Source organism: Cygnus olor, chromosome 1 (assembly GCF_009769625.2).
Source record: "Cygnus olor isolate bCygOlo1 chromosome 1, bCygOlo1.pri.v2, whole genome shotgun sequence".
Classification (NCBI taxonomy): domain Eukaryota; kingdom Metazoa; phylum Chordata; class Aves; order Anseriformes; family Anatidae; genus Cygnus; species Cygnus olor.
Genome location: NC_049169.1, coordinates 207,551,232 through 207,568,217, shown reverse-complemented (window position 1 = coordinate 207,568,217; position 16,986 = coordinate 207,551,232). Strand labels below are relative to the sequence as shown.

Sequence of the window (16,986 nt, the reverse complement as noted above, 5' to 3'; positions counted from 1 at the left end):
GTGAGAAGGAGGTGGTTCTGCCAGCACCAGGCGTGGTGCTGAGCCCATCTGGGCGTTCCGCCCCGTGTCCCGGCGTTACCCAGCTTCTTCTTGGCATCTTCGAAGGCTTGCTCGAAGCCGAGCCGTGCGTCGGGGTTGGGGAACTCAAAGATGAAGGACTCGGTGCCGTCGGCCTTGGCAGCGCTGAGCTCCACTTTGTTGGGGGGGAAGGCCATGCTGAAGGACAGGGACTGCTTCTCCGCCAGCTCCCGGTGGATGGCAGCCATCAGGTCCTTGATCACGTCGTCCAGGCTCTGGGCAGGGGGACAACGGTGTCAAGGTCCAGCGGGGCCACCCCAGCCATGCGCCCATGTTGCATCCCGAGCATCCTCTGCAGGGCTGGTGGCAGCCGGGTCCTTTGACCACAGCCACCAGCCCTCCCAAAGTCCATTGACCACGGCCACCAGCCCTCCCAAGGTCCTTTGACCACGGCCAACAGCCCTCCCAAGGTCCTTTGACCACAGCCACCAGCCCTCCCAGGGGACTTCCCGGCGGGTCCCACGGGGGACACCACCACTGGGGCGCTGTCCCCGTACCTGGTGGGGGAAGCTGAGGGTCTCCGACAGCTTGCTGACTTGGCCCAGCGTGCTGAGGTCCTCGTCCAGGCGGCTGATGCTCTTCTGGATGCTCTCCCTGTTGGTGGCTTGCGAGGCACCTGCGTGGGGACATAGCCACATGGCATTAACCCCTTCCTCCCCAGCACCCCACAGAGGAGCCCTGTCCCCAAACGCTTTTAGCCGGAGTGGTGCCACCTCCATCTATGGGATCCTTTGAGCCTGTCACCCTCAGCTGGGGGTGAGCAATGGGTTTTGGGGTGTGGGGACAACAGCAGGCAGTGACAGACCTTTGACGATGTCCACATCCTCTAGCGGCAGCTTCCAGAGCAGCTTGTACTTGCTTGCAGTGTCGATGACGCTGGCTGCCGTGTACCTGTAGGGCAGGGGCTGGCTGAGCCTCGCCTGTGCCCGGGCACTGTCCCCAGCGCCCTAAAACCATCCCAGCCTGCCAGGGACACCCCGAGGAGGTGGGATAACCCCTGAGAGCTGCGATGGGAGAGGAACCCGGCTGGGTGCCCCCGGCCACGGGGCGCCGGGGTGTCCCCCGCGCCCGGCGGCACTCACAGGCTCATGGAGCTGCGGCGGAGGGAGCCCGACTTGCGCTTCAGCGTGGTGCACACCAGCAGGTCCGTGAAGAGGAAGAGCGAGCGGTCCTTCTTCCCACCCACCGCCTTCTGCAGGGGCGTAGAAGACACGAGGGTGAACGCTGACGGCACCCACCCCTGCCTCAGTTTCCCCAAGTGGTGCTCAAGGGAGCCCATGGGATGCCAGGACCTCTGGAGTTCTCATCTTCAGCCCCTCTGTCCATCCCTGACCCCAGGCTGCTGAGGGCTCTCCCTGTCTCCTCCTGGCTCCCAAGGCCCTCTCATTTTTCCCCATGCACTTGGGGAATTTTATGTCATCTCCTTCCATACCTCCCTCCATCCATCTGTGCGTCCATCATCTGTCATCCATCATCCATCCTTTCCTCCACCCATCCATGCACTTGTCCATCCGTCCGTTCGTCCATCCATCCATCCATCCCTCCCTCCCTCCCTCCCTCCCTCCCTCCCTCCCTCCCTCCCTCCATTCCTCCATCTCTCCACACATCCATCTACCCATCCATCCATCTCCATCCATCCATCTCCATCCATCCATACCCATCCACCCACCCACCCCTCCCTCCCTCCATCCCTCCCATCCCATCCATCCACCCATCCATCCCCATCCATCCATCCATCCATCCATCCACCCTTCCACCCTCCACCCAACCATCCATCCACCCGCCCATCCCTCTGTGGCTCCCCATGGGCACTCAGCCCCACTGTGACCCACGATCCCAGCCACCCACTGCTCCATTTCGTGCTTAGCACCACGGTGCTGCCCAGGCAGTCACACCGTGGGGACAAGGGACACGGGGTCACCTCGCTCTTACCACTTCCACCACCATCTCCTGGCGCAGGAACCTGCGGAGCGGGGCCTGGAGCTGTGGGGACGAGGAGGCTCATGAGTGGCTTCGTCCCTGCCCCTGCACCCCCCTGGTACCGAGCTGTCACCCTGTCCCCTTCCCAAACCTCCCGGCAAAGGAGGATGAGGAAAGCAGGACCTGGACGAGAAAACAAGTGGCCCAACCTAGTTCAACCCAGAAACAGCAAAAATGGCTCAATTTGGGGCAAAAGGAAAGACCCACCCCATTGGCGTTTGGTGCTGGGCGCAGCTCTGGTGTGGGTGCTGCACCCTTGGGTGCAGCAGGGCTGCAGAAAGGCTCGGCCAGGCTGGGTGTCCCCACTCCCCTGCAGCTGGCACCCCTGTCACCCTTGCCCATGGCCACCCAGGACCCCACGCCAAGCCCCCCGGTCCGTACGTCCTCCATCCCTTCTATGTGGGACTCGATCTCCTGCACGATGCGGGCGTTCCTCTCCACCTCCTCGGCGCTCTTCATCCCCTTGTTGATCCTCTCAGCCACCTGCTTGATGTTGCGCTGGGCGTCGATGAGGAAGGGGTGGTCGGGGTGGTCCTCTGGGGTGTGCTTCAGCAGGTCCTGACGTGGGGACACCGCCGGGATGTCACCACGATGCCACCCCCCCTTGCTGAGCCCCCATCCAGCCATGGTGGCTGTGGGGGCACACCGAGCTGTGGCCTTCATGTCAAGGGAGGAAGAAAGGGCTGGGAGGAATGGGATGGCCCTAAAAGCTGCCCTTACGAGGAGGGGGGGATGAGCCATGGTCTCACCCGCTCCCAGGATGGCACGGACCCTGTCCCGGCGCCGCTCCTCCTACCTTCACCAGCAGCTCGTACCGCGGGATCCTCTGCACGGGCTTGATCATCAGGTCAGACAGAGCCTGCTTCTCCTTGTTCTCCCGCATGCTTTGCTGAAAAACATCGGTGGGGACAAGGACGGGCCCGTTAGGTGGGACACACGCTGTGACACCAGCCTTGGACCTGGAGCAACAACACTTTGTGGTCTTGGGGACTCCTTTTGTCACCATCCGGAGTGATGCTGGCTCATCCCAGACCATGCTCCCCATAACAAAAAAGAGTGGAAAAATCCCAGTTTGGCCATAGACAGTTTACTCCCATTAACCCTGACTCTGCTCCACCAGTGGCCCCACACCCACCTCCAGGAATTTGATGAACGCTGGCCGTGCCTCCTTGGCGATCCTGACGGCGTCCTTGGCATTGAGGAAATTATCGATGTAGGCAGAGTAGATGTTCACCAGCACGTCCTTGGAGAACTGGGGGGGGGAAAAAAGAGGCAAAAAAAGGGGCTCGACACGGGATCCCCCCACACCTCCAGGCACGTTCGGGGCCGGAGGAGTTGTCCCAAGGGTTAACGGCACCCGTCTGGGATCTGCCCAGGCTCAGCTCCCCGCCTCGATGCCTCAGCCCTGACATTTCTGCTCGACGCAGAAACGCCGAGCTGCAGAGCCCCCGTTAAGCTAAAGCAGACCGAGGGCCTGGAGATCGTCTCTCCCCATCCCCGACGTGGTTTGCCCGTCCTTTCGTCATCCCCCTGCTCCCTGCTCCCAGCTTTTCCCTGCCGAAAGCAAAGCCTGGGCACGGGGGAGCTTTGGGATGGACCCTTATCGTCGCCACCCCGCGATGGGATGGGGTCGGGCCCTACCGACTGCACCAGGAGGTCGCCCACTTTCTGCTTCTCGTGCCAGTTCTGCACGCAGTCATGGATCTGCTCCAGGAACTGCTCGTGGTGCTCCAGCAGCTCGGGGATCTGGTCGAAGATCTCGTCCACCAGGGACGGGTCGCACAGCAGCGAGTTCTCCGGCTGCTTCAGCGGCTTCATGTAACCCTGCGGGGAAGCGTCGCGCTGGGGCACCCAACAGATTTTTGTTTCCACCTCCCCAGGATTAATTGTTCAACCCATTTAAGTACCAGGAACTGCAGCATCCTGCAGCAGTGGGGTCCCTGGGGAGCCCAGCCAAGGCTTGGGATGCTGGAGGAGGCATCAGCCCTGGGTCCTGCATGACTTTGGGTACCTGGGGGCCCGTCAGAGGGACCAGACCAGCAGTCTGGGCACCCCACTTCTCCTGGGCCCCATCCCACCCATCACATCCCCATTTCAGTGTGGGGAGAAGAGTGGGTTTGGACGAGGAACCTCCAAAGCACTGTGTCCTCTGTCCCCCAGCCATGGCCTCAACGGCCTCCAAACCTTTGCTGTCATGAATTTTGGTCCCCTCTACGTTATCCAGATGGGAAATCGGGGCAGAACAACCAAATCTGCTGGTTCTTGGTGGGATTTAGGGTGTTTGGGACCAGGAGGGGCTGAACCAGCAGGGTGGATGTGCTGGGTCAAGCTCTGGACCACCACCTCGCCCACGAACCTCTCTTGGCAATGGCCAACGAGCAATGCTTGGGGGCAGCAGGGCTCTATGAAACCACTTTCCAAGTGTTTCCACTTTCTCAAGTCCTGCAGACACACGGTGCGGGGTGCTGGTGCCCTCCAGGACACGGGGATGACCACGGAGCTGAGCAGTGAGGCCAGGACCCACTCCGTGCTGCTTCAGGTGTCCCCATCCGAGCCAACGAGGAAGGAATCCCCACCAAGGATGAGGTTCCCCAGGCTGATGGTGGACATCTCACAGAGACACCAGTTAGAAGGGTCGGATCCTTCCCAAAGCTCCAAACCCAACGGGGCCAACACCTCCAGAGGGAGCTGGGCTGGGCCAGGTTTGGTCCCCGCATCCCACCCGGCATGAAACTGGGCGAGTGGGGACCAGATGGGGAGAAGAGCATGGAGACAGTTCCCACCAAAGGGGTTGGCTGGGAGATGCTGCTCCAGGGGGTCCTAGTGCCTGGTGGCCATGATGCTACACGCCACCAGCGCACGCCGGGATCCAAACACCTCGTCCTGGTTGGGACTGGAGAGCTGGGGACATCTGGATGCCTGTGATCTCACCAGAAACCCAGGTTCTCTAGATGTGTCCCATGGGTGAGAGCTCAGCCACCGGCACCCCACGGCTCCCACCCACGTCCATTGGGTGCCTCCTGCATGTCCTCCCCCACCAGGCTGCTCTGCCACCTCGGAGGGGGACAGGAGCACAGGGGACAGCCTCTGGCCATGCTGAGACCAGCACAGACACCTTCTGGCCATGACCTGTGCATAGTTCCCCCAAAATAAGACCCAGACCAGGCTCCTCTCACCCCTCCAAGATATATTTCTGCATGAGGAGCAGCCTTGAAGGGTCTTCTCCTCCTGCGCACCATCTGGCAGGGCATATCTGGATGGGGACTTCTTGGAAAACCCAAGCCAGATGTTGGGATGATGCTCAGGGGTTGAAATTAGCTCAGTAAAAAAAAAAAGGGACCTAAAAAAGTCCTTGGCCCATGGCTGTGGGAGCTGGAGCAGAGCAGAAAATGAGGGGGGTGACAGGGATGGGGGTTTGGAGACCCCCGGCGCGGGATGGGCAACGGTGGTGGCCCAGGAGGTGCAAGGAAGTGGTTTTTGGGGAGCGAGCATGGGAACAAGCTCAGGGACACGACACCCCCTAGGTGACAGCTGATCCAAAACAGTTATAGGGTTGATCTGGGGGCAGAGGTGACCCCACACCCTATCCTCAGCAGTGCTGCTTTCCATACTGCTCCCACCACCGATCCCACTGTCCCCAACTCTGCCACCGGTCCCCTCCCTGTCCCCCTGCTGACACAACACCAGGACTCCAAATTCAGGTCCCAGGGACGGTCACAAGGAAGGGACAACCCCGCTGTGACACCTCTGGACATCCCCAGCAGGGTGGTGGCCCCGCCGTGCGCCCCCATCGAGGTGGTGCCGGGCCACCGCGTGTCACCCGCCCGCGCCCCCGCCGCGCCCCCTCACCTGCATCAAGGTGCGCAAGGACTCCACGTAGGACTGCTCCGTGTCCAGCAGCGTCATGATGACGTGCTTCCTCATGTCCTGCGCGGGCAGAGAGAAGCCAAATGAAATCGGGGCGATCCGAGGGGCCGGGGGGACCCGGCTGCTGCCTCGGGGCACCGAGACGTCCCCTCCGGTGGCGGCGCAGGGGGGCTGTGCGCCGCGGGAGCCCGGCGCTCGTCCAGCTCCCTCTCCACCCCGATGGAGGAATCCAGGAGGATTAGGAAGTACATGACACCGAGCTCACAGACGCCTGGTTTCCTCCGCGCCCGCGTCAGGAGCTCTCACAGCCCTACATGGGTCGGTGCCGGCGGCCTCCTTCTCCCTGCGCTCGGCGCGGCCCCGCGCAGCGAATTCCTTACGGCCCCCGGGCACCCGCGCTGCTCCCGGCCGGCCCCGACGCCCTGTGCCCCAAGGAGGGGGCTCAGGGAGGGCAGGGGGTGGGGGTCCGGGCAGCTGCGGGGCTCAGAGATCACCCCCCAGCACGCAGAACCCATGGGGGGGTGTCCCCGAGCGCAGCCCAGGCTGTAGCTCAGCCTCGGCGCAAGATGGTCCAACGGCCCCCAGTGGGTGATGCCCCAAAAGTTTTGGGTGCAGAGATGGTCCAAAGGCCCTACGCACCAAAATTTTGGGGTTTAGAGATGGTCCAAGGACCCTGCCTGTGAGAAACCCCACATTTTTTAGGTGCTGGGGTGCTCCAAGGACCCTTCGTGCAGAGACACCCCAAAGGTTTTGGGTGCTGAGGTGTTCCAAGGACCCTTGGTGCAGAGAAACCCCAAAAGTTTTCAATGCAAAGATACCCCAAGGGCTCTGGTGTGAGATGCCCCAAAAGCTTGTGGTGCAAACGCGCTCCAAAGTCCTTGCACCCCAAAAGTTTTGGGGGCTGAGATGCTCCAGAGACCCTGGGTGTGGAGATGCCCGAAAAAGATTTGGGTGCAGAGATGGTCCAAAGGCCCTACGCACCAAAATTTTGGGGTGTAGAGATGTTTCAAGGATCCTGCCTGTGAGAAAACCCGAAATTTTTAGGTACTGGGGTGCTCCAAGGACCCTTCGTGCAGAGACACCCCAAAGGTTTTGGTGCAGAGATGTTCCAAGGACCCTTGGTGCAGAGAAACCCCAAAAGTTTTCGAAGTAAACACATCCCAAGGGCTTTGGGGTGAGATGCCCCAAAAGATTTGGGTCCAAACATGCTCCAAATTCCCTGCACCCCAAAAGTTTTGGGTGCTGAGATGCTCCAAAGACCCTAGGTGTGGAGATGCTCCAACGGATCTGGGCTCAGAGACGCTCAAAGGGTCCTACACATTAACAAAACCTTTGGGGTGTTAATGGAGACACCCCAAAGCCCATGGGGGCAGGGACCCCAAAAACCCTGCCAGCGGAGATGTCCCAGCCCTCTGCAGTGCCTCCCCTGGAGCTCAGCTGTGCACCCCCAAAACTGGAGGGATTTAAGTGGGGATTTATTTCCCCTCTCTCAGCCCCAAACTGCACCCCACAGCCCCAAACTGCACCCCAGCCCCACAGCTGATGCCCGTTCCCTGTTCCCTACAGGGACATGCGCACCCCAAATTTCCAGGGCATCCTCCCCAGGTGCCGATCCTCCCCCCCCAGCCAGCCATCACCCGAGGACGGAGCCGTGCCTCAGTTTCCCCACCCGCGCTCCAGGCTGGGGTCATCTTCTCCACCAAGCAATAAAGGAAAACGTTATTTAGGGCCAAATAGTTCAGCGATGGGCCCAATCCTCCCCTGGGACGGGCAGAGCAGGGTACTCGCCCCCCCTTCCCTGCCTCAGTTTCCCCCGTGGCAGCTCGCGGCGATGCTCTGGGACGTTTTTCCTGCCGGATCGGCGAACTGAACAGGCTCAGCACAGCACCATGGGCTTTGGCTTGGGGGATTTTTTGGCTGGGGGATGAGCCCCAGCCATCCCAAAGGGGATTTTTCCATCTGTTATGGTTGTTATCCCGGGGGAAATTCCCGCTGGGATGAGCAGGAGCTGGGTGTAAAGGCCCCATCCTGCAGGACCAGGCAGGATGCGCCCCTCGGGGCTTTGCCCTCCACCTGCTCCTGCTCCGATCCCAAAACCCCGGCCTCATCCTGCATCCCCCAGAGCGATGCGAGCTGCTCAGCACCCTGGGGACCTCAGCACCGCTGCCAAGGGATTTGGGGGCACCTCCCCAGCACCGCAACCCCCCCCCCCCCCCATCCACACATACATCAGCGTGGGTGTGTGTAGGGGGGGATGCATGGATCCATCCCCTATTGCCCCCTCCAGCTTTTCGGGTGGGAGCCCCCCAAAAGCGGGGGCGGCGGGATGAGGATGGAGGCACGGTTGCCACGGCGATGGTGGTCCAGCCCCGGCGGCTTTCTCCCCACGCACATGTCCCGCCATGACGCAGCCGGGCCCCCCAGACCCCCAAAACCCCTCCAGCATCCCCCAGGGACCCCCATCCCCGTCCCCAAACCCATCCCCGTGCCGGGGGGGGGGGGGGGGTCCCTCCTTTTGTTGGCATCACCTCGGGGCCCCCGCGGCCCTTCTCCGGCAGCTCCTCAGCGGCCCCGCCGAGCCCGGAGGCGGCGGCGAAGGCCGCGTCGATGCCGTCCCCGATGTCTCGCATGTCCTCCAGCGCGATGGTGAACTGCGCCAGAGTCCTCACCATCTGCAGCATGCGGGTCCCGGGGTCGGTCCGTCCCTCGCGGCCCAAGGGGAAGGCAAAAAAAAAAAAAAAAAAAAAAAAAAAAAACCTGGCTCTACCCCCCGCCCCAGAACGCCTCCCCCCCTTCAAAAATAATAATAATGATGACGATGAAAAGCCCGAGCGCTGCAGCGCGGAGGGGAATAAAATAAAATAGAGGGGTCTATTTATAGCGAGGCAATTCCGTACGGGTATTAAAAAAATAAATAAAATAATAATAATAATAATAATAAAAATGAATCCCTCCCGCGGAGAGGCTGCAGGCGGCGGGCGGCGCGTGCGTGCGTGCGTCCGGGGGCGCGTGGCGGTGGCACGCGTGGTCCCCGGCCCCGGGTGGCGCCGAGGCACCGGCAGCAGTGGGGAGCGGGGCTGGGAGACGGGGGCTGAGCTTGGCGGCGCGGCCGTGCCCACTGGCGCACGCCGGGGCCGCATCCTGCTCCGGGGGGGGGGAGGGGTGGGAAAAAAGGGGGGATGCTGGGCTTCGTCGGAAGGGGATTGGGGTTTTCGTGGTGTTTGGGGGGGTGGTGGGGTTGGTTTGGGGGTTTGGAACCCCCCCTTTGCTGCATTATGGGGTCTCCATCCTTTATTTCCAAGCAGGACTTGGGGTGCTGGGTCCCACTCCCCAAGCACAGCCCCAATTGCAGGACCCATTTTCTTCCCCCCCCCCCCCCCCCCCAAAAAAAAAACCCCACAACACCCTGTAGCACCCGCAGCCCTGCTCGCCAGGCGATGCAGCATCCCCGCATCCGCTTGCAGCGCGCTCCCCTCCTGCTTCGTTAATTAAATCTAATTAGCCGCTTGCCCGTTCCCACGGCAACGGCGTGCAGCAGGGCTGCGCCCTACTGCTGCAGACAGTAAATTTCCTCTCGGCGCCGAGCAAGATGAGCATCCCATAGCACGGAGGGGACCGGGGGGGGACCAGGATGGGTGCGTGGCAGGATGCATGCCAGCCCTCGGGTGGCTGGGGCTAATTAATCGCGTTTGGGGTAATGAGGCTACGCGCAAGGCAGCTCCTGTGGCCGCTTCTGCAGCACCCAGCTCTCGCCGTTGGCTCATTTCGGGTGCAATCAGGGCCAGTCTGGGGCCACCTCGGTTGCAAACCAGGACCCATTCCTGTTGTAACCCCAGACACATTGGGATTACAGTCCTGGACCCCTCTGGGTTGCAATCCCAGACCTATTCCAGTTAAAACCCTGGACCCATTTGGGTTGCAAACCCAGATCTATTTTGGTTGAAACCCTGGATCCATTTGGGTTGTAATCCCGGACCCATTTCATTTGCAATCCCAGACCCACTGGGGTTGCAATCCTGGACCTATTGGGATTGCAATCTTGGACCCATTTCAGCTGCAGTCTTGGACCCATTTCTACTACAATCCTGAACCCAAATGGACTGCGATCGCAGACCCATTTTAGATGCAATCCCAGACCCATCCGGATTATAATCCTGGACCCAAATGTATTGCAATCCCAGACCCACTGGGGTTGCAACCTTGGACTCATCTGGGTTGCAGCAACGGACCAGTTTGAGTTGCAGTATTGGGCCCATTTTGGTTGCAATCTCAGACCCACCTGGGTTGCAATCCCAGATCACTGAATCATAGAATCACAGAATGGTTTGGGGTGGAAGGGAGCTTAAAGATCACCCTGTTCCAACCCTCCTGCCATGGGCAGGGACACCTCCCACTAGATCAGGTTGCTCAAAGCCCCATCCAACCTGGATCCATTGAGGTTACAACCCCAGACCCATTTCAGTTGCAATCCCAGACCCATTTCGGTTGCAATCTCAGGCCCATTGGGGTTGCAATCCCCGACTCACTGGGGTTGCAGTCTTGGACTCATCTGGATTTCAAACCCTGATCCATTTAGGTTACAGTCCTGGACCCATTTCAGTTGCTATCTCATAACAGTTTCATTTTCAATTCCAGACCAATTGGGGTCACAATCCAGAATTCATTGGGGATGCAATCCCAGACCCACTGGGGTTGCAATCCCAGATCTATTGAGGTTGTAATCCTGGACCCAATGGGGTTGTAGTCTTGGACTCATCTGGATTGCAATCCCAGATCCATTGAGTTTGCAATCCCAGACCCAGTGGGGTCACAAACTCAGACCAATTGGGGTGGCACTCTTGGACCCACTAGGGTTGCAATCCTGGACCCACTAGGGTTTGCAATCCCAGACCCACTGAGGCTGTAATCCCAGACCCATTGGGGCTGCAAACCCAGACCCACTGGGGTTGCAGTCTTGGGTTCATCTGGGTTGCAAACCCCAATCCATTTACGTTACAGTCCTGGACCTATTTCGTTTGCAATCTCAGGCCCAGTGGGGCTGCAATCCCAGATGCATTGAGGGTGCAATCCTAGACCAATGGGTTTGCAATCCTGGACCCATTGGGGTTGCAGTCTTGGACTCATCTGGGTTGCAATCCCAGATCCATTTGGGTTACAGTCCTGGACCCTTTTCAGTTGCAACCTCAGACCCATTTCGTTTGCAATCTCAGACCCACTGGGGTTGCAATCCCAGACCCCAATGGGTTTGCAATCCCGGACCCATTGGAGTTGCAAGCCTGGACCCACTGGGGTTGCAGTTTTGGACTCATCTGGGTTGCAATCCCAGACCCACTGAGGCTGCAATCCTGGACTCACTGGGGTTGCAATCTCAGAACAACTCAGGCTGCAATCCCAGATCCACTGGGGTTGCAAGCCTGGACCCACTGGGGTTTCAGTCTTGGACTCGGCTGGGTTACAATCCCAGATCCATTTAGGTTGCAGTCCTGGACCCATTTCATTTGCAATCCCAGACCCACTGAGGTTGCAATCCAGGATCCATTAGGGTTGCAATCCTAGACCCACTGGGCTTGAAGTCTTGGACTCATCTGGGTAGTAATCCCAGACCCACTGAGGCTGCAATCCTGGACTCACTGGGGTTGCAATCTCAGAACAACTCAGGTTGTAATCCCGGATCCACTGGGGTTGCAATCCAGGACCCATTGGGGTTGCAGTCGTGGACTGGGCTGGGTTGCAATCCCAGATCTGTTTAGGTTGCAGTCCTGGACCCATTTCATTTGCAACCCAGGACCCATTCGAATTGCAATCCCGGCCCCATTGGGCTTGCAATCCCGGCCCCACTGGCGTTCCAACCCCAAACCCATCAGGTTGCAAACCCAGACCCATTTCAGCAGCGATCCCCGACCCCTCGCGGCTGCAGCCCCATGCCCACATGCGCTGCGCTCCCGTCCCGCGGGGGCTGCGTGCTCCTCCTGCAGCAAAGCCCTCGAGCCCTCCCAGCGGCCCCGGCCAGCATCGCGTCCCCACCTCCCCACCGCCCCAAGACCCCCCCCTGGTTTGTTCAACCCCTTCATCGCAGGCCGCGTCCTCCCACGGGAGTGGATTCTCCGCTGTCTACTATTGGGGTTGAGCTGCCACGGCTGGTTGAAAACCTCCCGGGACGTTACGGAGGAGGGAGGATAGGAGGAGAAGGGCTCAGCCCCGTGCCCAGCGAGGGACCAAGGGAGGTGTGGGGTCGCATCCTGCTCACTGTCAGCTGGGGAGGGAAAGCCGAAGCTCAGCCCGGCTGTCCCCGCCGGCTGCCCAGCCCGGACCCCCCTGCGCGCGGCCCGCAGCCCACAGGAAATTCCTGGGAGTGTTTGGCCACTCGAGCAGCGCGGCCTATTTTTAGGGACGTCTAAAATCTGAGCCGGCTATTTTTAGAGCGGCTTCTTTGTAAACACCTTGAGACTTCCTCTCGGGTGAGCTTTTTTTTTTTCGGAGCCCGGCGCGTTCGATCCGCTCGAGCCCTCCTTCCCCCAGGTGCCTCCTGCCCAGCCCCAAAAGCCCCAAATCCTCCTGGGCAAGGCCGCTGGCATCCCCCCAGCTCTTCCCTCTGCCTGCAGGGAGCCGGCTCCCCCCTGCTTTGCCTCCTGCTGAAGCTCAGGAGCTCCCCGAGGCTGCTCTGCTTCATTTTTTAATGCTCTGACAGCAGCTTTGGGGGGGCACAGTGGGGCCATAGGGGGTCCATGGGGTCTCGGACCTATGGGGCTGCCTGTTCCAGCTTGGCACATCCCTGCTAACACCACCCGGCATCCCTCTGCCAAGCCCAGCAGCCAAGGTGCCTTTTGGCACGGGAGAAATCCTCGTGGAACAGCACAACCCTGGCCAGCAACGACAACGTCCCCATCAGCAGCCGACCTCCGAGCTCTAAATCAACCCCAAACCATCCAATCTTCCAGAAATTGGTAAAACCACGGGGCCAGGCACCACCAGCAGCAACAAACCCTGCGGCCTCGGCACATTGCAGCCGGCGCTCGCGGGTTCACCAGCCTGCGTGTAACCACGGCCTGTTTTATTTCAAATGCAATCAAATATTAATTAGGGAGGGGAGGGCGGAGGCTGGGGGTTAATCACCAAGAATTAAGCTCCCGGGCGGGTGTCACCAGCCAGCTGGGAGGCGAAAACAGCTGCCTTTGCACCCCGCGTGGGGACCCTGCAGGTCCTGCAAGCCTCATCTTGGGGCAAAATGTCCTGCTTTGGGTAAAAACGGAGGGTTTCAGACCGTTTCGGGAGCGGGGTTTGTTGCTCAGGGCTTCCAAAGCCGTGCTGAAGAGGAGGGAGCCCTGCGTCAAGAGAGGCAATATTCTTGCCACCCCCGCGAGATGTGCCAGAATTAAAAAGAAATGGAAGAGGCGCGAGGTGCCTCTCCCCGCTTACAGCCTGTCCTCAGCTCCGCAAATAAACCGGGAACTCTCGAAAGAAAAGCAAAACCGGAGCAAAGCGACCCAAAAGCAAGCCGCGCAAATCTCGGTGCCTCCCCGCCTCGAGAGTCCCAGTTTGCAAGGAACTGGTGGGAACTGGGAATCCTGCACCTCTGCTCTGCCCGGGGTGGGTCCCACTAGAGGGAGCTGGGACACAGCGAGAGCAACCGGCTTTGGGGACAGTCCCCTGCCCCGGGGAGCACCCCAAACCTCCACCTGCAGAGCTTTATTAACGCTTTATTTCCCCCAAAAGCGTTGAAAAAAATAAAAGAGGTTCAGAAACATGCTTGCAGCCAACTCAGAGCCCTGCACCAAAGGGCGTCTCCCCGGCGCGCTCAGCTTGCTCGCGCAGCTCCGAGGGGCCCAAAGGCACTTGATGCACGCTGGCAGCCCCCGTGCCAGCAAAACAACCCCAAATCTGCACCTCCAGGCCCCAAGTTTGGTTCCATCAAGGGATTTCAACCACCCAGTCCTAATTTTTGAATAATGAAGCTGTTTCTGTCCCCAGCTGGATCCCGACCCCTCGCTGCCTTCTCCGCCAAGCGCTCCTCTCCGCCGGCAGTTTCTCAGGCTAACCCGAAGGCCAGAGGAGGGTTTTTTTGGTTTTATTTTTCTGGAGGAAAGTTTGAGGTTAATTAAATGAGCCGTTTATGGGGCCGGCGGTTTGCAGTGATGTGGCTGACGTGAAAACCTAAATAGCTCAAGATGCTGCCATTAGGTCCGATTCCGTATTTCCTCCATCGCTCCGTTTCTGGCAGGAAAAGCGCTCGGAAAAATCCCGTTACCTCCTCTTGGGATGCCCGGAACCAGAAAGTTTCATTGGGCTTTGTGGAGCCTTCGAGGCGAGCCCTGCAACCAGCCCAGCCCTCCGCTGGCCCTTCTCCTCGGGATGGGGTATCCCGGAGGCAGCAACGGGGCAGCGGCGTGGGGCTTCCCGGGGAGCACGAGGGGCCGCGTGTTTTGCTGCGAAAAGCCGCAGAATTGGGGCAGGAAGGTGGTGGCCAGCATCATACACGGCCCTACTCTCCATCTGGGGGCTGCCTTCACTCCCCAGGCGGCCGCTCGCCTTTCTCCCACGGGTAAGAAACATCCCAGGCGCTTTTGCGGAGCGAAACTTCTTGAAAGGAAACGGGAGCATAAATCAGGAGCCCCGATTCGGCTCAGCCTCGGTTACTAATAATACCCCCGTGTTTATTCGCAGGCCCTCGGGCTGGAGATGTTTGCTTTTGCCTCTCGGCCGTGGTTTTTCCCAGGCTCCCGGGAGCGGTGCTTTTTTGTGTGGAGATGCTCCACGGCCGGCAGCGGGGCCGGGAGGAGGAGGAGGAGGAGGAGGAGGAGGAGAGGAGGAGGAGGAGGAGCAGCGTGGCTTCAGCCCCTTCACCAGCAAATGGATGCGCTGCGAGGTCAGCTGCTGAAATCCCACTGAGCAGCCTGAGCCCGCATCCTGTCCCCTTTTCCCAGGCAGAGCCCTGGTTAAAAATCTCCACCGCTTTTTCTTTTCCCAGCTCAGCTCCAACCACGCGGCTCTTCCCTTCGCCTCCCAAGTCCCGCAGCCCTCCAGGAGTCTCGTGCCCGGGCTCGGCGTCCCCTTTACCAGAAAGAAGGGATTGCAGTTGTTGGTGGGTAGGCGGAAAAAGCACCGCTTTCCCGGCAAGGCCCATGTGATCCCCGGCCATAAATCGCGGGGAAGGAGCTCGCATTAATGAGGGAGGCCGGAGGGGCTGGCTTAGCTGCTCTTTCCCTTCTTTGACTGCTGGGCTACGGTGATTCATCCCAGGAGGACACGGCCCGGCTGTCACTTTTCTTTTTAAGTGTGAGAAAAAGCCAGAATTTAAAAAATAAAATAATAAAAAAAAAAGGAGATGGAGCAATTTTGCCGGGATGTGAGGAAGGGCGCTGAGCACCCCACGCCACCCCGGTGAGCCGGGATGGGGCCGGGGAGAAGGAGGGAGGCTCATTTCCCGAAGGAACAAAAACTCATCAGGCAAACACGCGGCGGGGCAGCAGGGCTTTTCCCACGTGGTTTTAATTGAAATCAGGGCCTGCCTCGCTGGGAAGGGACGCGAGGGGTTCTCCTGCCCCTCTCCAAAACTCGGCGCATCCCGGGGCATCCTCCTGTGCCGTACCCACGCCGGGACCACTGCTCCATCCCCAAATCCAGGCTCCATCCCAAATCCAGGCTCCATCCCATACCATCCTCCCAGCCACTCCGCGATGCTCATCCCTTTTTATATCCCCAGTATTTCTCCCCACCATGCCGAGCCCCCCGCAAAACTCCCTGCACGCCAGCCCCCTCGGCGTGGCTGGGGCCGGAGGGGCGCCCAGAGGGTTAAGCGTGCCGCGGGGGGCGAGGGCTGCCGGGCCCTAGAGCGCCTTTCACCAAATATGGAAGGTTTTTGCCTCAAGTTTTAGTCACGCAGGCCAGAGCCCAAGAGCGCTGCTTTCCAGATGCTTAGGTCAGACTGCAACAACACGGCCCCGCTCCCCCCCTGCCGCCTCCGGCCCCGAACGGCGCCCGGCTGGGCTCCCTCGGCCCCGACCTGCCAGACAAGGGGCAGCTCCGGTGTTGTCCCCCCCCTAAAATTCATCGCTGAGCCCTGCCTCGGCTCCTGGGTTGGTGCAGGGACCCGGCACAGCACCCTGCATCCCTGGTACCCCGTGAGCATCCTCCTCTGCCCCGTGCAATGGGATGCGTCTCACCCCGGTGCCACCCTCCTGGAGCAGCGCTGGGTGCTGGTCCTGTCCCTTCCTGGTGGCACACATGGGTAAAACACGGCCTGGGTGAATGGTGGCATGGGGCAGGGTGCCTGGCGAGGAAGGTGCGAGGAAACCTGGGGGTCCCAGGAGGGTCCCAGCCTGGTACCCAGGAGCTGATGGGCACCAGGAGTTACCCAGGAGCACCCAGGAGCTGATGGACACCCAAGAACCAAGAAGAGGCACCCAGGAGGAAAGGGGCACCAGGAGTCCATGGGCACCCAAAATCCAAAAGACATCCAGGAGTCCATGGGGACCTAGCAGACCAGGGGCACCAGGAGCCAGCAGCGACCAGGGAGCTGATAGACACCCAGGAGCTGGTGGGTAACCAAGAGCTGCTGGGCACCCAGGAGCTAACAGGCACCCCGGAGTCCATGGGCACCCAGAAGCTGATGGGCACCCAAGGGCCACCAGAAGCTGATAGGCACCCAGGAGCCACCAGGAGCTGATGGGACCCAGGAGCCACCAGGTGTCCATGGACACCCAGGAGCTGATGGGCACCCAAGAGTCACCAGGAGCTGATGGACACTCAGGAACCAAGAGACACCAGGAGCCCAGGGGCACCCAGGAGCTGATGGGCACCCAAGGGCCACCAGGAGCTGATGGGCACCCAGAAGCTGATGGGCACCCAGAAGCTGATGGGTACCAAGGAGCCACCGGGACCTGATGGGCACCCTGGAGCTGATGGGCACCCAAGAGCCACCAGGTGTCCAAGGACACCCAGGAGCTGATGGGCACCCAGGAGCCACCAGGATGTGATGGGCACTAAGGAGCTGATGGGCACCCAGAAGCCACCAGGACCTGATGGACATCCCGAAGCCCCAAGCAGACCTTGCCCTGCCCCTAC

General features: G+C 60.3%; 1 protein-coding gene across 1 annotated transcript in view; it reads right to left on the bottom strand.

Annotated features, from left to right (window-relative positions):
* ARHGEF17 (Rho guanine nucleotide exchange factor 17) overlaps positions 1-16,986 on the bottom strand; it is a 36,598-nt gene that overhangs the window by 7,755 nt on the left and 11,857 nt on the right. The window contains exons 2-11 of the mRNA XM_040544651.1: positions 5,908-5,985; positions 3,700-3,882; positions 3,194-3,310; positions 2,855-2,947; positions 2,440-2,616; positions 2,011-2,061; positions 1,161-1,270; positions 884-969; positions 576-694; positions 80-293 (exon numbers count right to left, since the gene is read on the bottom strand). Of these exons, the coding sequence (XP_040400585.1) occupies positions 80-293; positions 576-694; positions 884-969; positions 1,161-1,270; positions 2,011-2,061; positions 2,440-2,616; positions 2,855-2,947; positions 3,194-3,310; positions 3,700-3,882; positions 5,908-5,985 (1,228 nt within the window). The remainder of the gene's footprint in view (positions 1-79; positions 294-575; positions 695-883; positions 970-1,160; positions 1,271-2,010; positions 2,062-2,439; positions 2,617-2,854; positions 2,948-3,193; positions 3,311-3,699; positions 3,883-5,907; positions 5,986-16,986) is intronic.